The sequence below is a fragment of the Carica papaya genome, chromosome 6 (assembly GCF_054855325.1).
Source record: "Carica papaya isolate Zhongbai chromosome 6, ASM5485532v1, whole genome shotgun sequence".
Classification (NCBI taxonomy): Eukaryota; Viridiplantae; Streptophyta; class Magnoliopsida; order Brassicales; family Caricaceae; genus Carica; species Carica papaya.
This window is the reverse complement of record NC_142314.1, coordinates 25,458,044-25,482,985: the sequence shown is the minus strand read 5'-3', so window position 1 is coordinate 25,482,985 and position 24,942 is coordinate 25,458,044. Positions and strand designations below refer to the sequence as shown.

Sequence of the window (24,942 nt, the reverse complement as noted above, 5' to 3'; positions counted from 1 at the left end):
AAACTAACTAAGAAAGAAACTCGAAAATAAAACTATGCGTATGACTACAGAGTCTCTAGGCATCCCCTTCGTCGTCCTCCTGCGGAACGGGCTCGGGAACCATGTCTTCCTGATCTGAAATGGTTAATTAAGGAGTGAGCTACACTAGCCCAGTAAGAACATCACGATATCTCACCGTCACGGAGATAAAGGTGGGTAGAAAAACACAAAAAGACCAATGGAGCATAATTTACAACAAACTCGTTTATTAACATGAAAACCTTTACCATCCACTTACCTGGGTGGAATTTATGAAAACAATATAAGAAAAACAATAACATTATCATAATCATTGAATAATATAAGCTGTAAAACATAACACTTATCACGCCTCTTGTAATTCAATCATTGTACAACATATCTCTTTTCTCATTTACCAGCCTACTAGTATCCGTGGGGGTCCATAGGGGTTCCGCTACCCGTTAACCTTTAACATTCATAATCAGTTTCCAGGGCCGTCCCCATACCCCGTCCGGTATGGACGCCAAAACCATGAACCTCAATACCCCGTCCGGTATGAGGGTGAAACGGGCCGTCCCCATACCCCGTCCGGTATGAGCGCCAAAACCATAAACCTCAATACCCCGTCCGGTATGAGGGTGAAACGGGCCGTCTCCATACCCCGTCCGGTATGGGCGCCAAAACCGTAAGATCTCCATACCCCGTCCGGCATGTGAGACCACAATCCCGGTAGGGTTCCCTACGGACCCGGTCCGTCCACCATCTCCCAGGATATCTAGTCAGGCTGACCCCCATAATACAATTATCAGTCTACACAATCTTTCATTTTCCTTTTCCTCAATCAGCATCATCAATTAACATACAAACAAGCAAACAGTAATTCATGCCAAACAGACAACATACAGTATCAGTTTTTCAGTCATTCAACCCATGATTAATAAAAACGTAGTATATGCACACAAATCTGTAAAATGAACACATCAAACCTCATTTTGCATTTAAAGCTGTAAACAGGCCAAATAACAGTAAATCACCAATCACACTAGACTCGGGCTCCATTAGCTACCTTAAGCAATTTCATACATTCGTTAATTCAAGAAATACCGTTTTATCATTTTGAACTTTAATACCGTGATAGGAAATAGGGTGAGGGGTCCTTACTTGTTTTCGAGATCCGAATACGATTCACAGTGCGCCTGCAGGCCGTCCCTAATTTTCCCTGAATTTTTTTTTTCCGGGAAACTGAAACACACTAACAGTACCTGCACGTGTTCCAAAAAAAATCCAAATTAGGCCCAGGGCCTCTTTCGGCCCAAATCGCAACTCCGGCACGGCGGCTCCGCCGTGCTCCGGCGACGGCGCCGCCGCTGGCGGCGGCGAGTCGCCTCGGGTTGGCTGTTTTTGGCCGTTTTCGGCCGAATTCGGCCACACTCGCATTGGTCCTTGTCAGAAAACAACCCTAGGGCCCTCGGGGGGCCAAAAAATCACGGAAAAACGGAGCTTACCGGCGGCGGCGCTCTCGGGTGCGGCGGCTCTCCGGCGAGGTTCATGTTTTGGTGATTCGGCTCCGGTCAACCTGTAGAGAAAAGAATGGTGATCACGGTGATATAAAAATTGCATCGAACGGAGGCCGGGAAGGGCCTCGTCGGAGGCAAAAATCGAGAGGGGGCGCGGCGGCGCCGCTGGGCTTCGGCCGCGTATTCCGACCGTTTGGCCGGGATTTCAGCTTCGATTTGGCCATAGGAGGAATCAGTGGGGAAAAACGAGTCGGGGGTATGAAATTTACCTCGATCGGCGGTCGAAAATTTCCCCGGTGCGGCGGCGAGTGGCGGCGGGTGGCGGCGGTCGGCCTCTGGTTCGTCTTCTCCAGCGAGCGGCTGGCGGCTAGGGTTTGTGGTCTGGTGTGGGGGTTCTATTTATAACCCCTTGCCTTTTGATCACAGCCGTTCATTTCGTTTTAATCTGGGCCGTTCGTTTTTGATTGAATCTGGGCCGTCCGTGCGATTGAATCTGGGCCGTCTGATCGCGCGATTGATCTGGGCCGTCGGATCGCACCCACGCGGATCGCCAACGTGGCTCCTTTTGGAGTGACGCGGTCTTGCCACGTGGCAGGCCCTGGTTGGCCGGGACTGCTGACCGGGCCTGCTGACGTGGCTGCTGACGTGGCCGCCCCCTTTTTTTTTTTTTTTTTTTCCTTTCCGGGTGCTACAATCGGAGTGTGGAGGGTTCAGTCTTTTAAATTATGTGATATGCTGAGAGATAGGATGGTCAATGGGACAACACTCAGGAGGAAGAGGAGATTGATAATTATTGGCCTAATTATGCACAAAAGCTATTGTCAAGCCTTGAATCGTTCGAAATAGCTCAATAAACTCGGCCCTGGTCGGTGTGTCCTAGGCCTCAATTTCGTTTATTGATGGTTTCCCCCATGTCATTTCCTACAAAATGAAAAAGGAGACTTGTTGCCCAGGGACGTGTTTACCACTTGGATGAGCAAGATGTTCCTCTTACCTCTGCTATTATTTAGAGTATGTTTTCTGTTCATAATACTACCACACGTGTTTTGATTTATATAGGTGTCTCTCATTCATTCATATCTTGTAAATTTACTTGTAAATTAAACCTTAGGCTAGAACCCTTAGGAAAGATTTTAGCTGTAGAGACATCCTTTAAGAGGCTATTAAAAGCCTTTTATGTATATAAAAATTATAAAGTAAGAGCCTCAAAAAAAGAACTCACAAGAGATTTAATATTATTAAACTTTTCAGGGTATGATATCATCCTAGGTATGGGTTGCCTAGAAAAATATAGAGCAATTATTGATTGTGAAATAAAAATTGTAAAACTATGTTCACCTAGGGAGTAAATTTGTCTTATTTTGTACAAATTATATTAAATAAATAAATAATGCTACCTTTTAAGAATTTTTTCTGTTTTGCTCACCTTGTGTTAGACAGGAACATGGATTTCGACCCAGCAATTTCTTCAATCCTCGTTATATGCAATTTTTTGAACGTCTTTTAGAGAAACTACCAAATCTACCTCCTGAACAGGAGATAGAGTTTTCGATTGAACTGATTCCAGGTACCCAGCCAATTTTAAAAATTCCTTATCGCATGAGTTGTGCAGAATTTGCGAAATTAGAACACCACATTTTTGAACTGTAATAACTGATATTCATCTGTCCCAATCATTCTCTTTGGCCTATTTTATTTACCAAGAAGGACAGATCCCTCCGTATGTGTATCGATTACTACGAACTCAGTCAAGTAACCATAAAGAGTAAGTACCCTCTGCCCTACATAGATGATTTGTTTAACTAGTTACAAGGTACTTTGGTGTTTTTGAAGATTGATCTCCGGTCCAGCTACTATCAGTTGTGAGTGAAGGAAGAAGACATTCCTAAGACAGTTTTTTACTATAGGAATGACTAATTTGAGTTTAGAGTTATATTATTTGAATTGACCAATGCCCCTGCAACCTTTATGGACTTAATGAATAGAGTATTTCGCCATGCATTGGATCAATACATCATCATCTTCATCAATGACATCCTAGTGTACTCAAAGAGTTCGGAGGAGCATGCTGAACACTTGACCCATGTCATGATCACCCTTCGTGAGCACCATATCTATGTCAAGTTTGGTAATTGTTCTTTTTGGCTAAATATCAGAGGCTCAATGGATTGTTGCACAACATTTTCATTTTGGAATAGAAGTAGGAATACGTGACCATTAACTTCATCATTGGTCTATCCAGGACCACTAATGGTTGTGATGCCATTTGGATCATTGTGGATGGATTAACTAAGACAACTCACTTCCTTGCTATCAAAACCATTGACTCTGTAAGTAAATTAGTTCATTTGCATGTGAACGAAATTGTTCAACTTCATGGTGTACCCTTCTCTATTGTATCGGATGGAGATCCCCGATATATTTCCCGCTTCTAGGATAATTTTTAGGAGGCTCTAGGTACCAACTTACATTTTAATACTGCCTATCATCTTCAGACCAATGGGTAATCAGAATGCACTATCCATATCTTGGAGGATATGTTGTGTGCTTGTATTTTGGATTTTAGGAATAATTGGAGCAAACACCTCCCTCTTTGTGAATTTGGCTATAAAAATAGTTACCACTCCATCATATGTATGACTATGTTTGAAGCTCTTTACGGTAGGTCATGTCGATCCCCTACCTGTTGGAATGAAATTGGGAACCGAAAGTACACAGGGACTTGACTTCATCCAAGAGACTATTGATAAAGTGGATCTTATTCAGAAGAACCTCTTTACTACTCAAAGTTGTCAGAAGAGTTATGTTGACAACCATAGGAGACCTTTGGAGATCGCTGTTGGCGACCAGGTGTTCATTAAGGTCTTTCCCTTTAACGGAGCTATGAGATTTGGGAAGAAAGAAAAGTTGATCCCTTGATATGTTGGCCCTATAAAGATTTTGGAATGTGTTGGCCCTGTGGCATACTACATCACTCTACTTTGAGAGTTCACCAGTATGCATAATGTCTTCCATCTCTCTATGTTAAATAAGTACCACCTTAACTCTTATCAGATTATTCCAATTCAGGAAACTCCTGTCAACTTCAACCTGGCGTACGCGAAGTACCTGACTAAGATATTAAGATAACCGAAAAGGTGTTACGCAATAAGAGGATCCCGATGGTAAAGGTTTGATGGTAGCATCACACCAGAGGAGGCTACATGGGAATTGGAAGATAAAATGTAGAAGAAATTTTTGCGCCTATTTAAAACAATTTTGGAGGACCAAAATTTTTAAAGGTGGGGGAAATGTGACGCCCCACACCTTTATGCTTCATTTGGTATTAAGACTCCATTTTATTCGAGTCTTTGGCCTTTTAAATTTATGTATTGTAATATTTTCTATTTTATTTTATTTTATTTTGAATTTTTGCCGTTATCAAAATTTATTTTAAATTTTCATGTCGTTATTTTATTTTGATTTTATTTATTTTGTTTTCAAAATTTTAAGGTTTCAAATTAAAAAGAACAAAAAAAGGAAAAAAAAGAAAAAAAGAAAAAAATGAAAAATGTTACGAGGGAAAAATTCCCCAAGTCGTGCGAGCATGCCCGTACATCCATGCAGGAGTGCCCCGCGTGCACATGGGCAAGGCTGGCTGGGCGTGTGCGTGAGGCGCATGACCCCTCTGCTTGGGTGCCGCACTGTGCGCTATCTGCTTACAGATCCCATGTGCAGATCCCACATGCAGCATTGTTGTGTCAGGTGCGCATTTGTACGACGTGACAGGTGCAAGATGCCTGCGTGTTCGAGGGCCTAGCCCTGCCCGCGTATCAGCGAGTAGTGTGGGCACACGACAGACTTGGACCGAGCAGCCCATTGGGCCTCGAGCCACCGACCTACCATTGCCCTACCCCGCCACCATCGCCTTGGGAGCCGTCATCATTTTCTTTCTCCTCATGAATTCGCGACACGTGTCACAAATACAACAATTCTCTCTCTTTATAAATAAGACATCCTCCTCAACTCTTCCTCACCCATTTTCACCTTCAAAAGCCAAATTCTTGAGAGAGGAAGAGAGTTAGAGAGAGAAAAAAGGTTTGAAGAGAAGATAGACTAGCTTACAAAGAGTTGTCGGCATCGATAAGGGATTCAATATTTTCTTGCATATTTTAAGATGTATTTTTAGAAAATAAAGAAATGAATGTTAGTTTTATTGCATGATTGTGACATAATTTTTAAAGAAATGAATGTTGATTTTTAGCATAATTGTGGCATGATTTTGAGGGTGTGATGAGTTACTTCTTATAACGTCATTTATATGCATGTATTGAAAATGCTTACATTGTTATGAATAAATTGAAATGAAATTGAAGCAAGAATGGGTTATATGAAATTGCTGACACGGCATGGTATATAAAACATAAATTAGTCTGTTAGTCTATTTTATATACTTTTGTTGTCCCTATCTTGTCTAAAAAGACGTAAGATGATCACTCCCTTTTAATGATAACGTGAAAGTGCATAGGACATCTTAGGACCATTATAGCAAAGTATGACCGTGGTTATAGTCTTTATTACCACAGTGGTTGGCACAGCCGTGGTTATAAATCGTGCTATGGTATGGCGAGCCACAAATAAGTTGCTATTAGAGTCATCACAATGGTAGTTGGAAGTCTGTATAGCCAATAAATAAAAAATCATAACGAGTTTCGTGCGAAATATGGTAAAAAACTTAATAACAATATTTGTTTGATTTATTTGATTTTATCTTTTGATGAGTTATCTTTACATTATTTGATGATCTTGATATTAAATGCTTTTCTTACATCAATGGATCGTTAAAAAATGGTAAGCAGAAAGAAAAAAGTACTTCTTAAATGCTTTTAATTTTATAAAATTTCTTAATTATGTCATTTTAATATTGCATGCCTTACTGAGTTCCATAGAACTCACCCTTTCTATGCTGGGCCCTCCCATATGACGTTGAAGATGATGTTTGCAATGAGTTGTCTGAGTTAATCATTGAAACTTACCTGGATCCCGTATATCAATGATCGTTAACGAGTGCATGTTTTGTTCTGCACTCTAATGAGTCTATTTACATAATGATAGAAGTGTATCTTTTTGTATTTTGTATTTTGTATTTTGTATTTTGTATTTTGTATTTTGTTGCAACTTATAGCCTCAGTTGTAAATGTAATTAGAAACTCATATATTTTGTAAGAGATTTTATAATGCAAAAATTTTTTCGCTACATATATTATATCTAATGCACTTGTATTCTGTATTGATATTTAACACTATTATTTTATGACTAGTGTTGGGGATGTCACAACCGTGCATATTGTCACTCGTCACTTCGTCTTGACAAACTCAGTTTACCAAGGTATTTGGGATTTTTGGGCTTCACAAATTAGGCCCATTTAGTATTCCACACATAAGAAAAAATTGAGAGATGAAATGAAATTACTTAGATTTACATGTAATTAACAGAATATTGTGCACAAATATACATGAGTCAAAACATGTTTTCTGGATTCATTATCATCAAATTAATATAAAAAAAAACAACGAACTTAATCTAAATTGGAGCATGATTATTATGAGGTCAGAAGCAAGTAACTACACTCTAATTCCACTGTAGGTAATTTGGATTAACTTTAAAACATAAGAAATAAGTCCAGATGCTCGCTTATTGCCCACAAAAAACGATTCTCCCTTGTTGAAGCTCTTGAGTGCTTTTGTCTTTTCTCGGATGCTACTAGAGCACTAGATAATATTCACACTCTAAAACCTAAATCTATTGATGACTTGACTCAATGTGAGAGATGAAAGAATAATATTTTATTTTACTAGGTATAATTTTCATATTGATAAACATAAATAATTTCTCATCTTATAGACTCACAAAAAGTTAGTTTTTTACTGATGCACATTTCTTAAAAATAGGGAGTTAGATCGTAAATGGAATTGTCCATAACTCCCTTTGTGGCTGTTATGGGTGGTCCTAACATTATGCAATATAATCAAACAAGACATTGAACATTCACCCTCCAGCATGTCCATACATTCATCAAAACCCTCTTTCCATATTAATAGGATGTCTGGATATGCTCTTATTATTGGTAGTTTTTTCCATCTAACTTCCTCCTTCCACAAACTCTGAATAATCCCTATTAAAATGATCTTCATAATCATTTTATACAAATATATGACGTGAGAGTTCTATCTACTCATACAACTCCTTATCACTTATTTTTTATTGTGATCATTTATACCTTAAACATTTTATGAAATATTCGGTCATATGTCTCTTCTTTGTTACAACTAATTTAAATTAAAAGAATTTCATATTTTACTTTTGTTTATTATATTTTTTTTCTTTTTGTGTTTACCTCTTTATTTTAAATTTAAAAAATTCAGATTTTATAACTACCACAATTTTTCTCTAATTAAATCACTTAGAAAATTTATTGAAGAAATAAGGAATGAAAATATCACTTATAAATTTTGCTAATTTTGATCTTAATAAGGTTGTGATTTGATATTTTGCAAAGTTTTTATTATTATAATCAAAAGGAAAAATATTTTCTTTGAGAAGATTAAAAGGGTAACTATTAATTAATAACAAGATCAAAGTTCTGAACTTTTTAAAGTATTTTCTCTAATTGTGATTTAATCTCTGCAACAGGTTTACAAGCCCGCCATTGGATACACTTGGAACTTCCAAGATGAACTAGGGTTCCAAGTTTAGTCTGGCCAAACAAAACTTCAATAAGATAATAAGAAAAGAACTGGATTATCAGTAAGTGACCAAAGTACGCTTCCCGACCAAAGCCCCTCGAAAAACCCTGTGCAGAAACAATGACTATTCCTCCGCAAAGCTCCAATCATGGATGAAGGTTGTCACTTGTTCCTTAGAAGTCTTAGCAAGCATAAAGTACTCGCAACAGAAACATCAGATTGCAGGTAAGAGACAGAATCGATCTAATTTCTTCTTTTTTTCTACTGGAACATCAAACTACCAAACTTGTTATTGCCTTTGCTTCATTCTTTATCAACTGCTTTTTACTGCATGTACCATCCGCACAAGTCATGGCTCTTGTACAAAAAGTTAGAGTAGCATCCATTCTCAAGTGGGTCACTTCAAATTTTGTGGAAACCCGCCTTAAATCATCAAAATTCTCATTTTGGCCAAACTGGTCAGTCTACATTGCCCCAAACCCCAGGTTCTATGGAACAGAGAATTCGGAGAGAACTGAGAAGTCTGAAATTGTTGTTGGAGTTTCAAATGAAATTGTTGTCAGAACTTCAAATGTTGATGGTGATAAGAGTATCCGAATATCTCGTGATGTTAAAAAACAAGCCCAACATGCATTGCTAGAATACTTTTATAGTACTAGGAGCTTACAGTTTATGGATGCCGAGTATATAAGCAAAAACGCACCTTGTTTCCTTGAAAAGCTTCTAAAGAAGATTGATATCGGGGCTGATGTTGGGCGATCTGTTAGCCGTTTTTTACGTTATCACCCTATCAATGAGTTTGAGCCTTTCTTTGAGAGTTTGGGTTTGGAACCTTCTGAATTTACTCCTCTGCTGCCTCGCGATTTGATCTTCTTGAGTGATGATGAGTTGTTATTAGAAAATTATCATGTTTTATGTCATTATGGAATTCCACATAATAAGATAGGGAAGATTTATAGACAAGCTATACAAGTTTTTACTTATGATTTTGGGGTTTTGGCATCAAAGCTTCAAGCTTATGAGGAACTGGGGTTTAGCCGGTCATTTATGTGTAAAGTTTTTGTTTGTAGTCCTACCCTGTTGATTGGGAATGTGAACATGGACTTTCCTAAGGTGTTAGAGTTACTGAGAAGTATGGGAATGGAGATCAGTTGGGTTGATGAGCATTTGTCAGAGCAGAATTCCTATAACTGGAGTATAATGCTTGAAGTTTTAAGCTTATTTAGCGTGGAGGGTTATGGTAAAAAGGAGTTAGGTGGATTAATCAGCCAGTATCCAGGACTCCTGTTTGAAAGTTCAGGAGACAGAACACTTACACTGATTGGTTTTCTGATAAAATTTGGATTGTCCATGAATGAAATATGCCCAATTTTTCAGCAATTCCCACAAATTGAAGTGGGAAAATTCATATTGAATTTGAGGAATTGCTTTCATTTGCTACACGAGATTGAAATGACTGGCTATGAGATTGGGAAGATTATTCGCTCTCATTTCCCATTGCTGGGTACATGTAGTTTGAAGAAAACTAATAGCTTGCTCGCCAATTTGAATGTTGGGAAAAAGCGTCTTTGTGAATTCATCCAAGAAAATCCACAAGAATTGAAGAAATGGGTTTTGGGAACAAAAGTTGAACCATTACCAAGAGAGGATCACCAATCAAAAAGCATGAAGACCAGGTTCCTATTGGATTTGGGTTACGCAGAGAGCTCAAATAAGTTGAACGAAGCATTGAAGGTTTTCCGAGGCAAAGGAACAGAAATTCAAGAGAGATTTGATTGTCTTGTGAAAGCTGGCTTGGACAGGAAGGATGTTTCTGAAATGGTCATAGTATCACCTCAAATTCTTAATCAATCAACAGGTGTCCTTGAGACAAAGATTGATTTTCTGGTAAATGAACTGGGTTATCCCATATCAACTTTAGTGGCTTTCCCATCATATCTTTCCTATACAATTGAGAGGGTGCGGCTTAGGTTATCAATGCATAATTGGCTCAAAGATCAAGGAAAAATAAATTCCCCCTTGTCCTTGAGTACTGTAATTGCATGCTCAGATAAATATTTTTTGAGACACTATGTAAAGCGTCATCCTAGAGGACCTCAAGTTTGGGAAGATTTGAAGAAGAAAATTTATTCTGGATAGAAAATATATCTTGCCTATATCTTGCTCTCTTATGTGAAAATGCAATATTGCTGGGATATAACAGGGAATGATTCCTTTCCTACAGGCCGAGAAATTTGTTGTAGCAACATTTTATTTGTTGCCTTCAACCTCAAATTACTATCAAAAGTGAATATGTGGAGCAAAGTGTTTCTTGACAAGGTACTTATTATTTGATGTCTTTCCTTTAAATTGTTTCCGCATTTAGGTGCTCTCTAGAACGATCTGCATTATATTAGATAGATATACACTTTGAAATTAGGATCATCCGAACTCTAATGTCAGTATAACAGCGTATATGCCAATGTTCTTGAGAGTTGTTTGATGAACAAATAACTTGTCAGGTATTTTTTTTTAAAAAGAATAACTTGTGAAGAATTGATTGCTATCTCTGCACCTGTATGTTCATAATAGATCCACCTAATTCTGAACTCCGTAACAATTGTATTTTTGAGCAACTCTGTTTAGTTGCTAAATACTTTCAATGAAACTCTTTTAATCTCATTTACTTCATTATTTAATTTAAGGCAGTTTTGTGAGATTTTTAGGTGCTAGCTATCTATATGACAGATTTATTGCAAATTTATAAGACATGTAATTGAAGAGGTGGTTCTGGCAGTGCTAAGTGCCAAACAAGTGCAATACCAAAGACTCCACTGCTCAGAGGAGAGGGTGACTGATTTGGGGGTTGAAGTTCTCTTATGTTAATAAAAATGAATATGTTTGCAGATATGTTTCTAATAGGTACACAAAACAAATATATATCTACATAATCTCCGTGCCTTGCAATAAGTTTAGATATATTGGGTCATCATTTCTTTGTCTCTTTAGTACGAATCCAAACCAGGGATTGCCACGGATTGGGTTTTGGAATTAGTTTTGCCATAACCAAACCCTTCCCAGGTAAAGAAGGTGTTGTCCTGGAACCATTCCAAATTTAGGGTAGGTTTTAAATTTTTTTTTTTTTTTTTTTTTTGCACCTGGGGGTTTAACAGTGAAACTCATGCCATCCCGTCCTGAGTAAATTTATTTGTTTAAAAATGTCTACTTCGGTCCTTTTCTCTTGCCTTATGAAAAGCAAAGCCAAATCCACCATGCATAGAAAATTAAGTAGCTGCAAAACCCCCCAAATTTATACGAGTAAAAAGACAATATTTAGAAAAAGAGAAGCCTAGATCCTTCACTTTAGCTTACCCATTAATTATTCAAAAATTTTGACTCTTATAAACTAAAATCATTCACCAGAAGAGAAGACAAGTGTCATAGAGGACCCAAAAAACAAGGATAGTTGAGTGAGCATCTTGCTGCTGAAGAATGAAAACAAAATTAAACAGATCTTATGTAATTTGGCAAGCTGCAAAGCTGAAGATGGAAGTCTCTTTGGCAAGCCACAATGGCTGCGAAGATGCTGTGAAGGCATGCTGAGAGGTGCTGGACAGCTGGAGGGTCGAGTGTGAAGCTGCAATTTGTGAAGCCAAAGAAGATGCAGATGATGAGATGACGGAAGAAGATGCCAATAAGAAGGAAGAAGGTGAAGGAAGTGACTCAGCTGGTGCTGTGTAACACCCCGTCTATCACTGTGCTTAAATGATTTAGAAAACTCTATTTATTCGGGTTTTTAGCCACATTAAACTTAATTAATTTACTCTACTTAATATTTATCGTGATTCGTAAATCTGGTTAATTTTTATTTATTTTGCTTTTATTTAAATTTATTTAATTTTAAATTTTATTATTTAATTTGCGTTTAACTTATTCAAATCAATTATAGAAAATTAAGAAAAATAGGAAAAAATGGCGAAATGGGAAGAAATCTTGCGGGAAAAATCCCGCAGGAAAGCAGATTGCCCACGCGGGTGCTGGGCATTGTGCGTGCGCGCATGCGCGCACAGCAGCTGCGGGACGTGCGCATAGCGCGAGGTCAGGCCTGCGTGTGCGGATAGGTGCTGCACACTGTGTGTGCTGCACCCAACGCGCCTAGGCCCTACGAGCGTGATAGGAGGCCTGTGTGCCTGCAAGCTAGCCTGTAGTGCGCCGGCCACGGCACTGCCATTTTCGGCAGTGCGTCGACGTTGCCTCGGGCGGCGCTCAGCCTCCGCCAGTGGAGGAGGCCCTCTTCCCTCAATTTTTGTACTGAGCATCTTTTTCTCCTCTCTCTTCATCGGATTTCGTCACTTGGCACGAATCCGACGGTTTCAAAATTTTATAAATTGTCTTTCCCCTTCCATTTCTCCCCACACTTCCATTCTTCAAATTTTCAAAATTTAGAAAGAGAGAGAGATAGTAGTCTAGTGAGAGAAGAAGAGAAAGAATGGAGAATGGTGAAGGAGAAAACATTAAGATTTTGGTAGGAAATTTAGTATTTCTTTCGACGTTTTAAGAAATATTTTTTTAGATAAACTAATTTAATATGATTGTGATTTTACCTGTTTTATATGTCTCTGTATTTAGAGGAGTCGAATTGTTTTTGTTTTCAAGCATGCTTTGTGAACTGAAGACACTTGATGAATTGCATGTAATAAATCGGTATAATTGCTTGATGAAAAAAAAGTACAAAAGAAAGTAAAAAGAGAAAAGTGGAATAAAGTTTGTATAGTCCGAAGTGTATCTGTATTGATATGTATATTGCATCAAGTGTTTTGTTATACTTTTTATCTCTGAGGAGTATCTATTCCCCTTGTCCTTCGGGGTATTTGTTTTCTCCTCTCATATCTGGTCTAGAAATATGTAAGACTACTCCTAGTGGATGGCGGCGTACCCTCTGACGAGAGTGGTATAACACTATCTGTAGGGTTTATTCTTGGATAAGTAATGTCGTGACTGTAGATATTTGTTAGGGCCACTATGGCTGGTATGACCATGATAGTAGATCGTACCATAGTTTGGCCAGCCAGAAATGAGCCTGAGCAAATTGCCGTATCTGTACATGATCTGATCATTCCATTTGAATAGTTGGAAATTTGTATCTGCTATTAGAGATGAAAGTTGTAACAAATTCGCGAAGCATGATACGAAATCTGAGCATTTCATGATTTATTTGATTTTTTCTATTATCTGACATGATATATGTTTGATTGTCTGTATTAGTATATTGTTTTCTTAATAAATAGATTATTTTCATAATTTGAGATAGGTAAACGAGAATGTTAAATAGTAAGTTCTTAAGTCAAAATAATTAGTTTTTGAAACCTTACGATGTTAATTTAATACTGTTTTTCTTACTGAGCATATAAAATTCACTCTTTCCATGTCTCGCTGAAGATGAGGAAAAACGTGAGGAACCGCAGACTGACCTACCCTAGGAAGTCTATGAGGATCTGTAGATCCACAAGTTTGAATGCATGATTGTTCTTATATTCTGATGAGTCCGATAACATAATGAAATGAGTGACCTTTATGTTTTGATTTGTATTTTGCAGCCACTTTTAGTCTCAATATATGTATGTATTAGAACTAATATGTATTTGTAAGAGATTTGTAATAATTTTGTTCCACTATATAAATTTTATCATACGCTCGTTATTTTGTATCTGTATTTGACACTCATTTACTTTAAATAGCACTTGAAATATCACAGATGGTATCAGAGCAAAATTTTGCGGATTAAATCCCTTGCACTGAGCCCTTAAGTCGATGAATCTTTTAGATTACTTAGGAAAGAAATAAATTTTTTTTTCAAGATTAGACCACCAACTCGTGTCTTTCTCTCTTTTGTAGGAATGACGCGAGGAAGATCATACGTTGAGCATACTGAGCGACATAAAGTCTTGGATCATTCGACCAAGGTTAAATTTGTAGAATTTTTCAGAGCCATCGAAGGATTAACTGCAACCGTAGGAATAAATCAGATCAACCCTTGTCCACCCCTTGCCTTTGAATATCGGAACACATATCGGTCCATCTTCCACAATATAGCGGAATTTAGGAAACGTAACCCCCCCACACTTTGAAGGTGGTCCTGATCCTTTAGTAGTCGAAGTCTGGATCTTACAGATAGAGAAGCTCTTCTTTGTCCTAGATTTGACCGAAGAACAAAAGGTTTTCCTTGCAGTTTTCATGTTAAACGATGAAGCAGAACACTGATAGCGACTTAAGAAGGAATTCCTGCCTATCCCTACCACTTGGGAAGTTTTCATGGATGTTTTTTTTTATAACTTTTTTCCTGCCTATGTTCGGGAAAAGAAAGAGGAGGAATTTCACGACCTTCGTCAAGGAAGTTGTTGCCCAGTCTGCAGCCCATTTTGTTCAACTGTTTAGGTTTGTCCCTTTGATGGTCACCATTGAAAGCCAAAAAGTTAAGAAGTTTTTCAAAAGCCTTCGTGCCAACATTTATGATCGAGTTGCGATGTTGAGACCCAGCTTATATGCGGAGGTGCTCGAACATGCCCAGTTGGTCAAAAACTTTATCTCGGCCAAGCACCAACGCATTGTCCGAGTTCGTACTCAATAACAACCCCAATAATTCAGAAGGAGATTGTCTGACCCAGTAAGTAACCCTGCAGACAAACGAACTAGAGTTGCCATTCCTCCTGCTTTGCCTCTGCCTGTATGTCTTCTAATTTCCAGCTGTCAAGGAGAGAAGAGAAGAGTCTAGATTACACGAGCAGTGAAGTGTTAGGATTTTTAAATTTTGTTTATATATTTTTAATATTATATATATTTTTATTTTTGAATTAATAAACAAAGTTGTGTTGGAGTTCGAACAATCTTGCTCCGCACTAATTAGATAGATTAAAAAACCCACTCCAACCAGATGCAGCTTGGTTTGGTTTCAGTTTAAACCTGCTATTGTTTCTAATGGAGGGGGCAGTTTTGGCAAGTCATGGATTTTTTTTCGATCCCTAATTCGAACATACAAACAAGTGTTTCTCTTTGCCCCCGCCCCACCCCAAAAGAGAGAAAAAAAACTAATAGAGAAGTGAGCTTAATCTATGATACATAAGTCTAACAATCTGGAAGTCTTACTATGTGACTAGTTGGTTTGATTTTTAATCCTGAAAGTATCCTACTCTTTCATATGAAGTTGGATCCACTTTCTGAGTGTTAAGTGATGTTATTTGGTTATTGTACGTTCTAGGGTTCGACTGTGTTGGAAGCATCTCTTTCCTACCCCTGGGAGAAGGCTTTTGACAGATTTCTTCATCACCAAAAAGGCATCAAAGGTGAACAAGTGTCTGGTGATTAGTTCTGGAAGTTTGAATATAGGCTGCATTTGGCAGATCTTTTTTTTTTTGTTTCCTTGAGAAAAAGCTGCATTCATGTATGTGTATATGTATATTTACTTGTTATTTTGGCAGTTTAGAAGGCAAATATTGTCTTTCAGTGTATCATTTATACAAGATGCATACTAATAAGCAATTAACATTCAGCGCCTGCATTCAAATATCCTTATCATTGGACTAACTGATTAAAATATCCTTAAAACAATCTTTTTAGCAAAACAAGTTCTTTTCACTATGCAGGTATCTCTTAGCAGAAATTGATCTGAAACAATTTAACCCAGTTGTGATCTTAAGATGGAGCATTTAGATTTTGCACAGTGATCTTTATTAAAGGGGAGCTGTACCATTATTTGGAGGTTTTATAAACATTTATCTCCTCCAACCAGAGTCAATATGCTAGCTCCTTTTGAATTGGCATGTTAAAATTGTAATTTGGTAACAAACAAATTACATGTCACTTTCTTATTCAGAGGACATTAGATATGTTGATTGAAATTGTTTTCTCTGTTTATCAAAATAATCTTTCCTTCCATAAATTATAGGGGAATATTTTCATTCCAAATCGATTAGATCAAAAGGTTGCAAGTTCTATCAAAGTAATAGGTAAAGTATGAAAAGAAAGTTACCTAGGATAGGATTAGTTACCACAAGGTAAAATTTTAATGGAACTGTATGTTTAGGATGATTGAAGAAGCAAACAAGTAATATAATGGAGCCATCATCTTATTATTTTCTCAGTTCATATTGTTAATCAGTGATCGTAATGACTTCAATATATTGACATTACAAATATTAAAAGTAACAATAATGGGTAATTATAATAATTGTGGTAATGTTAGTAGTACCAACAATAACAACAATAATAAAGCAATTTTAGGTTGATGGTTGTAATTATGGCAATGATGCTAAGAGTAGTAATAATATTGGTTTTAAGAATGATAGTAATAGTTATGGAGAAAATGGTCATTGTGATGGTGCATGCAATATCTGTGTGGATGATGGTAAGTTATGACAAGGGTAGTGGTGAAAGCGACAATAACCATAAATAATATAGTATTATGGCAATTGTGATAATAGTAAGGTTGGTGGTAACGAAGTAATTATGACAGTAATGATAATGACAGTGATAATAGCGATAAATGTAGTTATAATAACTATAATAATAGAATAGTAGTGATGATGATCGAAAAAGATAGCAACAATGAGAATGGTGACGACGCCAAGGTAGTAGTAATAGTTATGAGGTGACAGTTATAGAATTTTTTTAAAAGATAGATAAAGATAAAAAAAATTATGAAGATTCATTTCTATTAGATTGAACATTGGCTAAATGGATAGCCATAAAAGAATTTACTACTTGAATAGAGTAGAGTAAAATGCATTATCCATCTATTATTCTAATCAATCCAATATATTAAACATTATTCCAAGAATTTGCATCTCATGATTATGAATAACTTTCTTAATCTCCAAAGGATTTGCATCTCATCATTGTCAATAGCTTTCTTAATCTTCTTTATTAATATTATCTTCATAGTTTTTTTGGAAAGTATTTTTGTAGCTATTATATGAAAAGTGGCTTAAATTACTATTATTATTTTTTCTTTAAGGTTATGTGTTTGAATTAATTTTTACACACCATTAGTAAATCTTTACTTAGTTAAGTAAAAAACAAATCATTCACGTTAGAAGTAACATTTTCTTACTTCATCTTAGAAGAATCAAACTGTGAACCTGGTATGCAAATATATGTTTATGCAACATTGGACTAATTTCTTGGGGTTGGCTTAACTTTTTTCACTTGAATGTAATAATACTATTAGAATTTCATTTCCTTTATTTTGAATATTTTATATTTATATTGTGTAACCTTTATTATGCAGTATTAACTAGTTGAAATAACTAAATGAATATAGTAGAAAAGAAATGGACTAAAAAGTTAGTAAAGAAAAAGAGAGAAAATTGCATAAAATAGTGGTTTTTAAGTTCTTTTTGTTTGCACAATTAAATATTTCAAATATTTAAAAACTAAAAATAATTTATTTGGTTTAACTTTATAAACAATGAAAAGATTATTAATAAGAAATAGCCAACAGTACTATTTACTAATAGACTGCCAAATTAGAAAGTAAAAAAAATTAAATTTATCACAAAATTTTTTAAGTACTTTTTCCTCTATTTTTCTATAATTTAGAGAGATAAAAAAACTCAATATTACTTAGAGCTGTTTACTTGTATCTTAGCAGAAGAAATGATTTGTTTTTTTGGATGGCCTCAATGAGGCACGTAAAGTTGAAGAGGAGACTTAATCAACTCATCTCATCTAATGTGAGTTTGGTGAGAAAGGATCATTGATTTTGACATTGACAAGGTAAATTATTTCAATCAATTCACAAATGGAAACACAAATTCATAATTTTTTTTTTTAATTTGAAAAATTCATAGTTCTAGAATTGAGAAAATGTACAAATCTAAGTCAGTTATATATTAGCTATATAAATTATAACTAAATTATATGTATCCTATCACTAAGATATAAAAAAGAATTGATGATCCAAGTCTTGGTGGTAGTGGGTAAAGGATTTCATCCTTTGATGTTCTGAGCTTGAAGAACATACCAAGAAGTTGGAGACTGCCAGAGAGATGCCATATATCTTGTTTGTCAAGAAGATGTAGAGGAACCTACTCTCAGAGAGTCGATCGAGCATACTACCTCCAAGAGAAGAGCCAGGTACTTCGGAGAATGATAAAAGACCTAGCTGTTGCAAGATCACTCATAAAAAAGACTTCCATGGATTAATTCTCAAGTTTCATTACTCGATCTTGTCTCCTTTGCATTACCGGCTCTAGAGGTCCTGCACTTTTTTGACTTGATGCTCAGAGATCTCATCAGTTCCATGCAGTGCATCATGTTCGTGTGTATTGATTCTTTTCAATAATACATAACAAGAAGCATGTTCAAAAAACATTATCTTTGAATTTACCAGAGCCCTTGAATCATATGCCACACCTCCTCCATACTAGTATTTTGTTGTATCAACATTTCTGGATCTTAAAAGGGTTCGAAAGGCTCTGTCATAAACAAAGAATAAGATCCAGGCATTTCCTTATTCCTTCCAGTTTAAATCAAAATAACCAGATACTTCATAGTTTGAACTGCTGCGGAACACGTCCACATCTACTCTGCAGTCTCAAAATCTCTTTCGCAAAACTTTGATGGCCTGTAAGCAAAAGCCCATCCAAAACTCGATTGAAACTCAGTCTCCTAGGCATAAATCCCCTATCAATCATCTCAACTAACAGCTTTCCAGCCACCAACATATCATCTGATCTCTTCCTCACAAACATTGCATTAATCAAAATATTGTAAGTATCTAAGTTTGGCAAGTAATCCCCAACACCCATCTTCTCAAATACATCCAACCCTTTCTCCATCTCGCCAGCATCACAAAAGTACCTAATCAGAATATTGTAGGTCTGGACATTTGGTTCACACCCATCTTGCTTCATTCTTTCCAACAACTCTATTGCTCTATCCATTTTCTCTGCGTGACACAATCCTCTGATCATCAAATTATACGTTATGGAATTGGGCACATAACCCTTGCCCACCATTTCTTCAAACACCAATACAGCATTCTCTACACTATCTTTCTTACACAAAACTTGAATCAAAACATTGTAAGTGGCAACAGAAGGAAGCACTCCTTCCTTAACCATCTCGTTGAACACCTTCCTAGCCCTCTTAATCTCCCCTGCAACACCAAATCCATGAATAACAGTGGTATAAGTAATAACATCTATCTCAAAATTCCGCTTCTTCATCTCCAAAAAGAACTCCCAAGCTTCCTTAATCTGACCAGCTCTAAAATACCCTTTAAGTAATATATTATAAGTGGTCAAATTGGGGGTCAACCCCCTCTCCACCATCTCCCTCAGCACCTCCAGAGCCTTAGGCGTCCGTTTAACCAAGCACCACCCATTTGCAATCACATTATAACTAACTACATCAGCCCTGAACCTACTGCGAAAGACCTTAAACAAGTTATAAGCCTTCTCTACTCGTTTGGCTTTGCACAACACATCAAGCAAAGTATTAAAAGAGTTCAAATCTTGGACACAACCATGTTGACGCATATACAAGAAAACCTTAACGGCTCTATCGGGCTTGCCGGCAGCAACATACCTCTCAGTAATGATAGCAAATGTCTTGGGTGAAGGGCCGAGGCGGAGAGAGCGCATACGATGGACGAGGGTCCAGACGGTTCTGTAGTCACGGAGGCGAGCGGCGATGTCTATGGCATGGTCAAAGGAGGAAGAAGAGTGAAGATAGGAAGGGTGATGGAGGTATAAGTGGTTGAAGAAGTGTAGAGCTTTGGGGCCGTGGTTCCAAAGGCGCTTGAGAACGGCGTCGACGACGTTGGGAGTCCACTGGATGGAGGAGGAGAGGAGGACTTGGGTTAGGGTTTGTGGGGTTGTGAAGGGGGACAGCACGAGGTTGGTTATGGCGGTGGGATCGGAAGACAGTGAAGCCATCATTCAGATCAATCTGAAGGATGGTTAATTAATATATAGAAATGACAGTCATTAACATAAAATTTGAATGATTTTAAATGTTTGTATATTAATGATATATATTTATTTAGATAATAAAATTATATAATTATATTTTTAAATAAATTATTAATTTATTTATATTTATTATATATAATAATAAATAATATAAAAAGCATGTAATAAAAAATATTTATTAATATAATTATATTTATATTTAAATAAATAATTATTATATATAATTAAATTAAAATTTTATATTTAATAAAATAAATAATAATTATTTACATTATTATATTAATTTAATTTTAATAAAAATAAAATTATTTATATATTAATAATAAATTATTATAATTAGATATTATTATATTAAATTTAAAATTATTTTAATAAATAAAAAATTAAAATATATTTAAAATAATATATCATAACTTAATTTATTAATTAATATTATTTAAAAAATTAACCATCAAATTCTACGTGTACAATAATATTTTTTTTATTAGTTTCAAACTTTTATTTTTTTTAAATGAGCTCTTCTTCAAAATACAGAGGGAGAGGGTATTGAGACCAAATGGGATTACTCTTGTCTGTATTTTAAATGCTTGTGCTCATGCAGGATGGGTTCATAAAGGTCTAAAGATATTTAATTCAATACAAAAGATTTATGGTGTTGAGCCAAAAATGGAGCATTATGGTTGTGTCATTGATCTGCTAGGAAGAGTAGGGTTATCGTAAGAGACAAAGGAGCTTATTGCCTCAATGGTAATGAAGCCCAAAACAACTATTTGGGGAGCATTTTTGGGTGCTTGCAAGATACATAAAAATGTTGAACTTGGTGAAAGAATTAAAAAAATCTTGCTTGAGGTGGACCCTCTAAATTTGGTGAAAGAATTGGAAGCATTATGCAAAGGATAGGAGATGGGAGGATTTCGAAAAGTTGAGAAATTTGATGAAGGGAAGGGGTATCAGAACAACACCGGGAATTAGCATGACTGACTTAGATGGCATCATTCATGAATTTAAAATGGTTGATGGATTGCACCCACAAGTGAAGGAAATTCACATGATGCTGGAGAAAATCATTGAGAAGTTGCAGATGGAGGGCTACTCACCAAGCCCAAGAGCCTCATCCTGAGTAACTTCCCTACCAGGTTCTGTTCTGACATTAAGCCACAGTCTCATTCTAAATTTGAACTCCTCATTCTGCCATCAGAGCTATGCTATAAAGAGTTCCTAATATACTTTTTTTTTTAATCTTTTGGAGCTTACTATTTTAGTAGGCGCTAGTCTTATGATCTCCTAATTATATCTAAGAAATTCTTGACTTTTGCTTGAAAAAAGCTTCTTCAACTGTACTGAGTTCTCTATACTTCACAACTAGCCTTTTCTCTTCTGCAACAAGAGAGTCATTTCTAGGATAATTTTAAAGTAGGCATTGAATATTCTCCAACTCAGCTTTAGATGCTCTAACCTTCTAAGAAAGATCTCTATTTCTACGGCAATTTTATCAATGAAAGTGTTTAGGGCCGGATTGACTAACTTAAGTGATCATTTCAAGAATGGAGTATGCTCATGCAAGAATTTCTAGTAAAAGTTCTTAAAATGCTAAGTTCTCAAACAAAAAACATATGAACTTGCAAAAGTAACAATGGGTAACAACTCCTCTTCCACCACAGATTCAAGCTTTGAAAAAAAATAAAATAAACATAGGAAGTTTACCATAACCAAGAAGAACATTGTTCAGAGGAGATTGGAAAGTGAAGAACGAAAGTGTGACACCCGTAAACGGTTTCTACTATAGGATTATACACTATTTATTCTTCCACTATAAACAAGATATTTATAATTCTCCAACCAAATCATACCTATCCATTAGTTCAAAAAGAATTCAATTCTCGTATAATAAATAACTCTATAGTCAAAGAAACTATTCAACTATCACCCTACACATAAAAGTTCCAACACTATTCTAATACTGTAAGTGTACTACTTCATCTCTTCGTGATTAATAACATCTTGCTACTCTGAAGCCCGGTGCTCCGTTGCTAAGCTCCCCATTTTCGGTTGCCGCCTCAAAGCATCTGAAATGAGAGTAATGAGTATGCATAACCAATAAGATGAAATTTGGAACTAAAACTAATGAATGACAATTAAATGACCTCCCTCCTTACTATCATTTCCGTTATTTCTCTCATTTGGTGTTCCTCCCTTGATAACTATTAAATAACAACACTACTCCCTCCTAATCCCACCTAACTCCTTACCGTTAGCTCCTCACTCTCCCAACTATATAATAGACTCGCACTCTACCCCTTTTGTTTTAACCACAGCACTTTACCAACTCGACACCATTCCGGTAGTCCCTACACCACACCCATACACCCTTTCAACAAACATCGGTCCACCAAGACCACACACGCACTGTAACGGCCCCGAAAATTAAAAGAAAATGTATATATTTATTCTAAGTGCGAAAGTGAAATAAAATAGATTATGATTAACATCCCTTACACAATAATCAAAACGAATTAAACATATGAAAGAATAAACTAACTTAAAGGAAATACTATGAATGAATGTTATAAGGAAAACTAATAAATTCTTTGGTTTCTACTCGCCGTCTTCCTACGGGATGGGCTCGGGAACCAAGTCCTCATGATCTGAAATGGTTAAGTAAGGAATGAGCTACACTAGCCCAGTAAAGATTCTTCCTTGGTTCTAGTTCCTCGGGCACTCTCTCGCATAGTGCTAGGCACTACCACATATGCGATAAGTGTTGTTGAGGCGATAGCATGGTCGGTCCCCGTGATCCCTGCCGCAGTACTGACAGATCTTGCCACGTGCTGCCCCTGGAGCCTGGATCGCCGGTCTGGGCCTCTTATTTTATTGGACAGGCGCAGTAGGTGCTGGTCTGCAGGGTGGAACTGAGGGTCTGTGACTCCTTGATGACTGGGAAAGGGTGTTGAAACTCCTCTCTACGATCTGCGTCTTTGCTATAACAGCTGAATATGTCTTGAGCTCTAATACCAATAAGTTCCGCTTGATCTCTGGGCGTAGGCCCCACTGGAACCTCCTGGCCTTTCTGCCCTCATCCATTAATGATTCAGGGGAGTATCGGCCCAGCTCTAGGAACTTACAAGCAAACTCCAACACTGTCATGTTTTCCTAGACTAGTTGAACAAACTCTGTCTCCTTTAAATGTCGGATGTGCTCGAGGAGGTACTCAGCATGAAAGGTTGCTAGGAACTGCTCCCAAGTGACAAGCGTGGGCAGGGTGGTCTGTTTGAGCTCCCACCAACGATCTCTTCCCCCACCAGCATGTAAGAAGTAAGAGTAACCCTCTGCTCAGGAACCACTCCTAAGGTTTTGAAAGCCTTCTTTGTCTCCACCAACCAGTACTGGGCATCTTCGAAAGAGGACTCCCCTGCAAAAGTTGAAGGGTTTAGTCTCATATACCTCTCTACATAGTCCGGGTCAATCAAGGAAGGAGTTGGGTCCCGTGGAAGAGGGACTGGGCCGGGCTGAGGATAGACTGGGGGGCCCTGTGGTGGCACCTGCTGATATAGTAGGGGCACCAGATCATACTGTGGCGGTGCCATGCAATATTGTGGATGAGGCACCGGATTATACTGCGGAGGTGGTGCTGGGTGGTACTGTGGAGGAGCAGGCTCTTGCTGGGGTGGCTCGGGATCCACTCGTTGCAGCGGTGGCTCAAACTGTGGTAGTGGGGGAGGGTCGGGTAATTCCCTTCACTCCTCTCGACCTTGTTGAGCAGCAATGATCCTTTCGAGCATCTCAAATATTCTATCAACATCCTCCTGAAGCGAATCATCCCGGGCTGCTCGGTTTAGTGGGGGTCTCCCTCTCCTCATCTCTCTGCACCTGTATTTCACAAGGAAGGGTTGAGTAATAATTCTCAGTTTGGTATTCCTCTAAGTATTATTGTGTAAGGGACGGGTCCGAGGAACGCGGCTCTGATACCAACTATAACGGCCCCAGAAATTAAAAAGAAATGTACATATTTATTCTAAGTGCGGAAGTGAAATAAAATAGATTATGATTAACATCCCTTACACAATAACCAAAACGAATTAAACATATGAAAGAATAATCTAACTTAAAGAAAATACTATGAATGAATGCTATAAGGAAAACTAATAAATTATTTGGCTTCTACTCGCTGTCTTCCTGCGGGACGGGCTCGGGAACCAAGTCCTCCTGATATGAAATGGTTAAGTAAGGAATGAGCTACACTAGCCCAGTAAAGATATCACACTATCTCACTGTCACAGAAGTAAAAGTTGGTAGAAAACAAAAACGACTAATGGAGCATAATTTATAACAAACTCATTTATCGATAATAAAACTCTTTACTGTCCACCTACCTCGGTGAGATTTATAAAAACGACATATGGAAATAATTACATCATAAATATCATAAGATCACGCACACTCTATAACATAACACTTATCATGCTTTTGTATTTCAATCATCAGGTAACAAATTTCATCTTTTATCAGCCTACTAGTATCCATGGGGATCCATCAGGGGTCCCCGCTACACGTGAACCATTCACATTAATAACTTAATTCCAAGGCCGTCCCCATACCCCGTTCGGTATGGGTGCTAAAACCATAAACCTCAATACCCCATCTGGTATGAGGGTAAAACGGGCCGTCCCCATACCCCATCGAGTATGGGCGCCAAAACACATAAAGTCTTCATACCCCGTCCGATATGAGAGACCACATTCCTGGTAGGG

At 37.3% G+C, this 24,942-nt stretch overlaps 2 protein-coding genes across 12 annotated transcripts; one reads left to right on the top strand and one right to left on the bottom strand.

The window, feature by feature from the left end:
* The first annotated feature begins 8,094 nt into the window (after positions 1-8,094).
* LOC110825668 (transcription termination factor MTEF18, mitochondrial-like) lies at positions 8,095-15,994 on the top strand. Of its 11 annotated transcripts, none has more exons than XM_088222794.1 (4): positions 8,147-8,468; positions 8,593-10,130; positions 10,468-10,562; positions 15,863-15,994. In XM_088222794.1, exons 1-3 carry the CDS (start codon positions 8,396-8,398, stop codon positions 10,531-10,533), a joined length of 1,677 nt encoding a protein of 558 aa, XP_088078920.1. In that variant the 5' UTR covers positions 8,147-8,395; the 3' UTR covers positions 10,534-10,562; positions 15,863-15,994. The 11 variants fall into 11 exon arrangements, 7 of the variants coding, with proteins under 7 accessions (XP_088078916.1, XP_088078920.1, XP_088078917.1 ...); XM_088222791.1 differs by lacking the exon at positions 15,863-15,994 and adding an exon at positions 15,478-15,768; XM_088222792.1 differs by lacking the exon at positions 15,863-15,994 and adding an exon at positions 14,118-15,471.
* A 1,991-nt stretch (positions 15,995-17,985) lies between these two features.
* On the bottom strand, positions 17,986-20,191 carry OTP43 (Pentatricopeptide repeat (PPR) superfamily protein). The gene has a single exon (XM_022056141.2). The coding sequence runs from the start codon at positions 20,159-20,161 to the stop codon at positions 18,767-18,769; it is 1,395 nt and encodes a 464-aa protein (XP_021911833.2). The 5' UTR covers positions 20,162-20,191; the 3' UTR covers positions 17,986-18,766.
* Between the last annotated feature and the right edge of the window lie 4,751 nt (positions 20,192-24,942).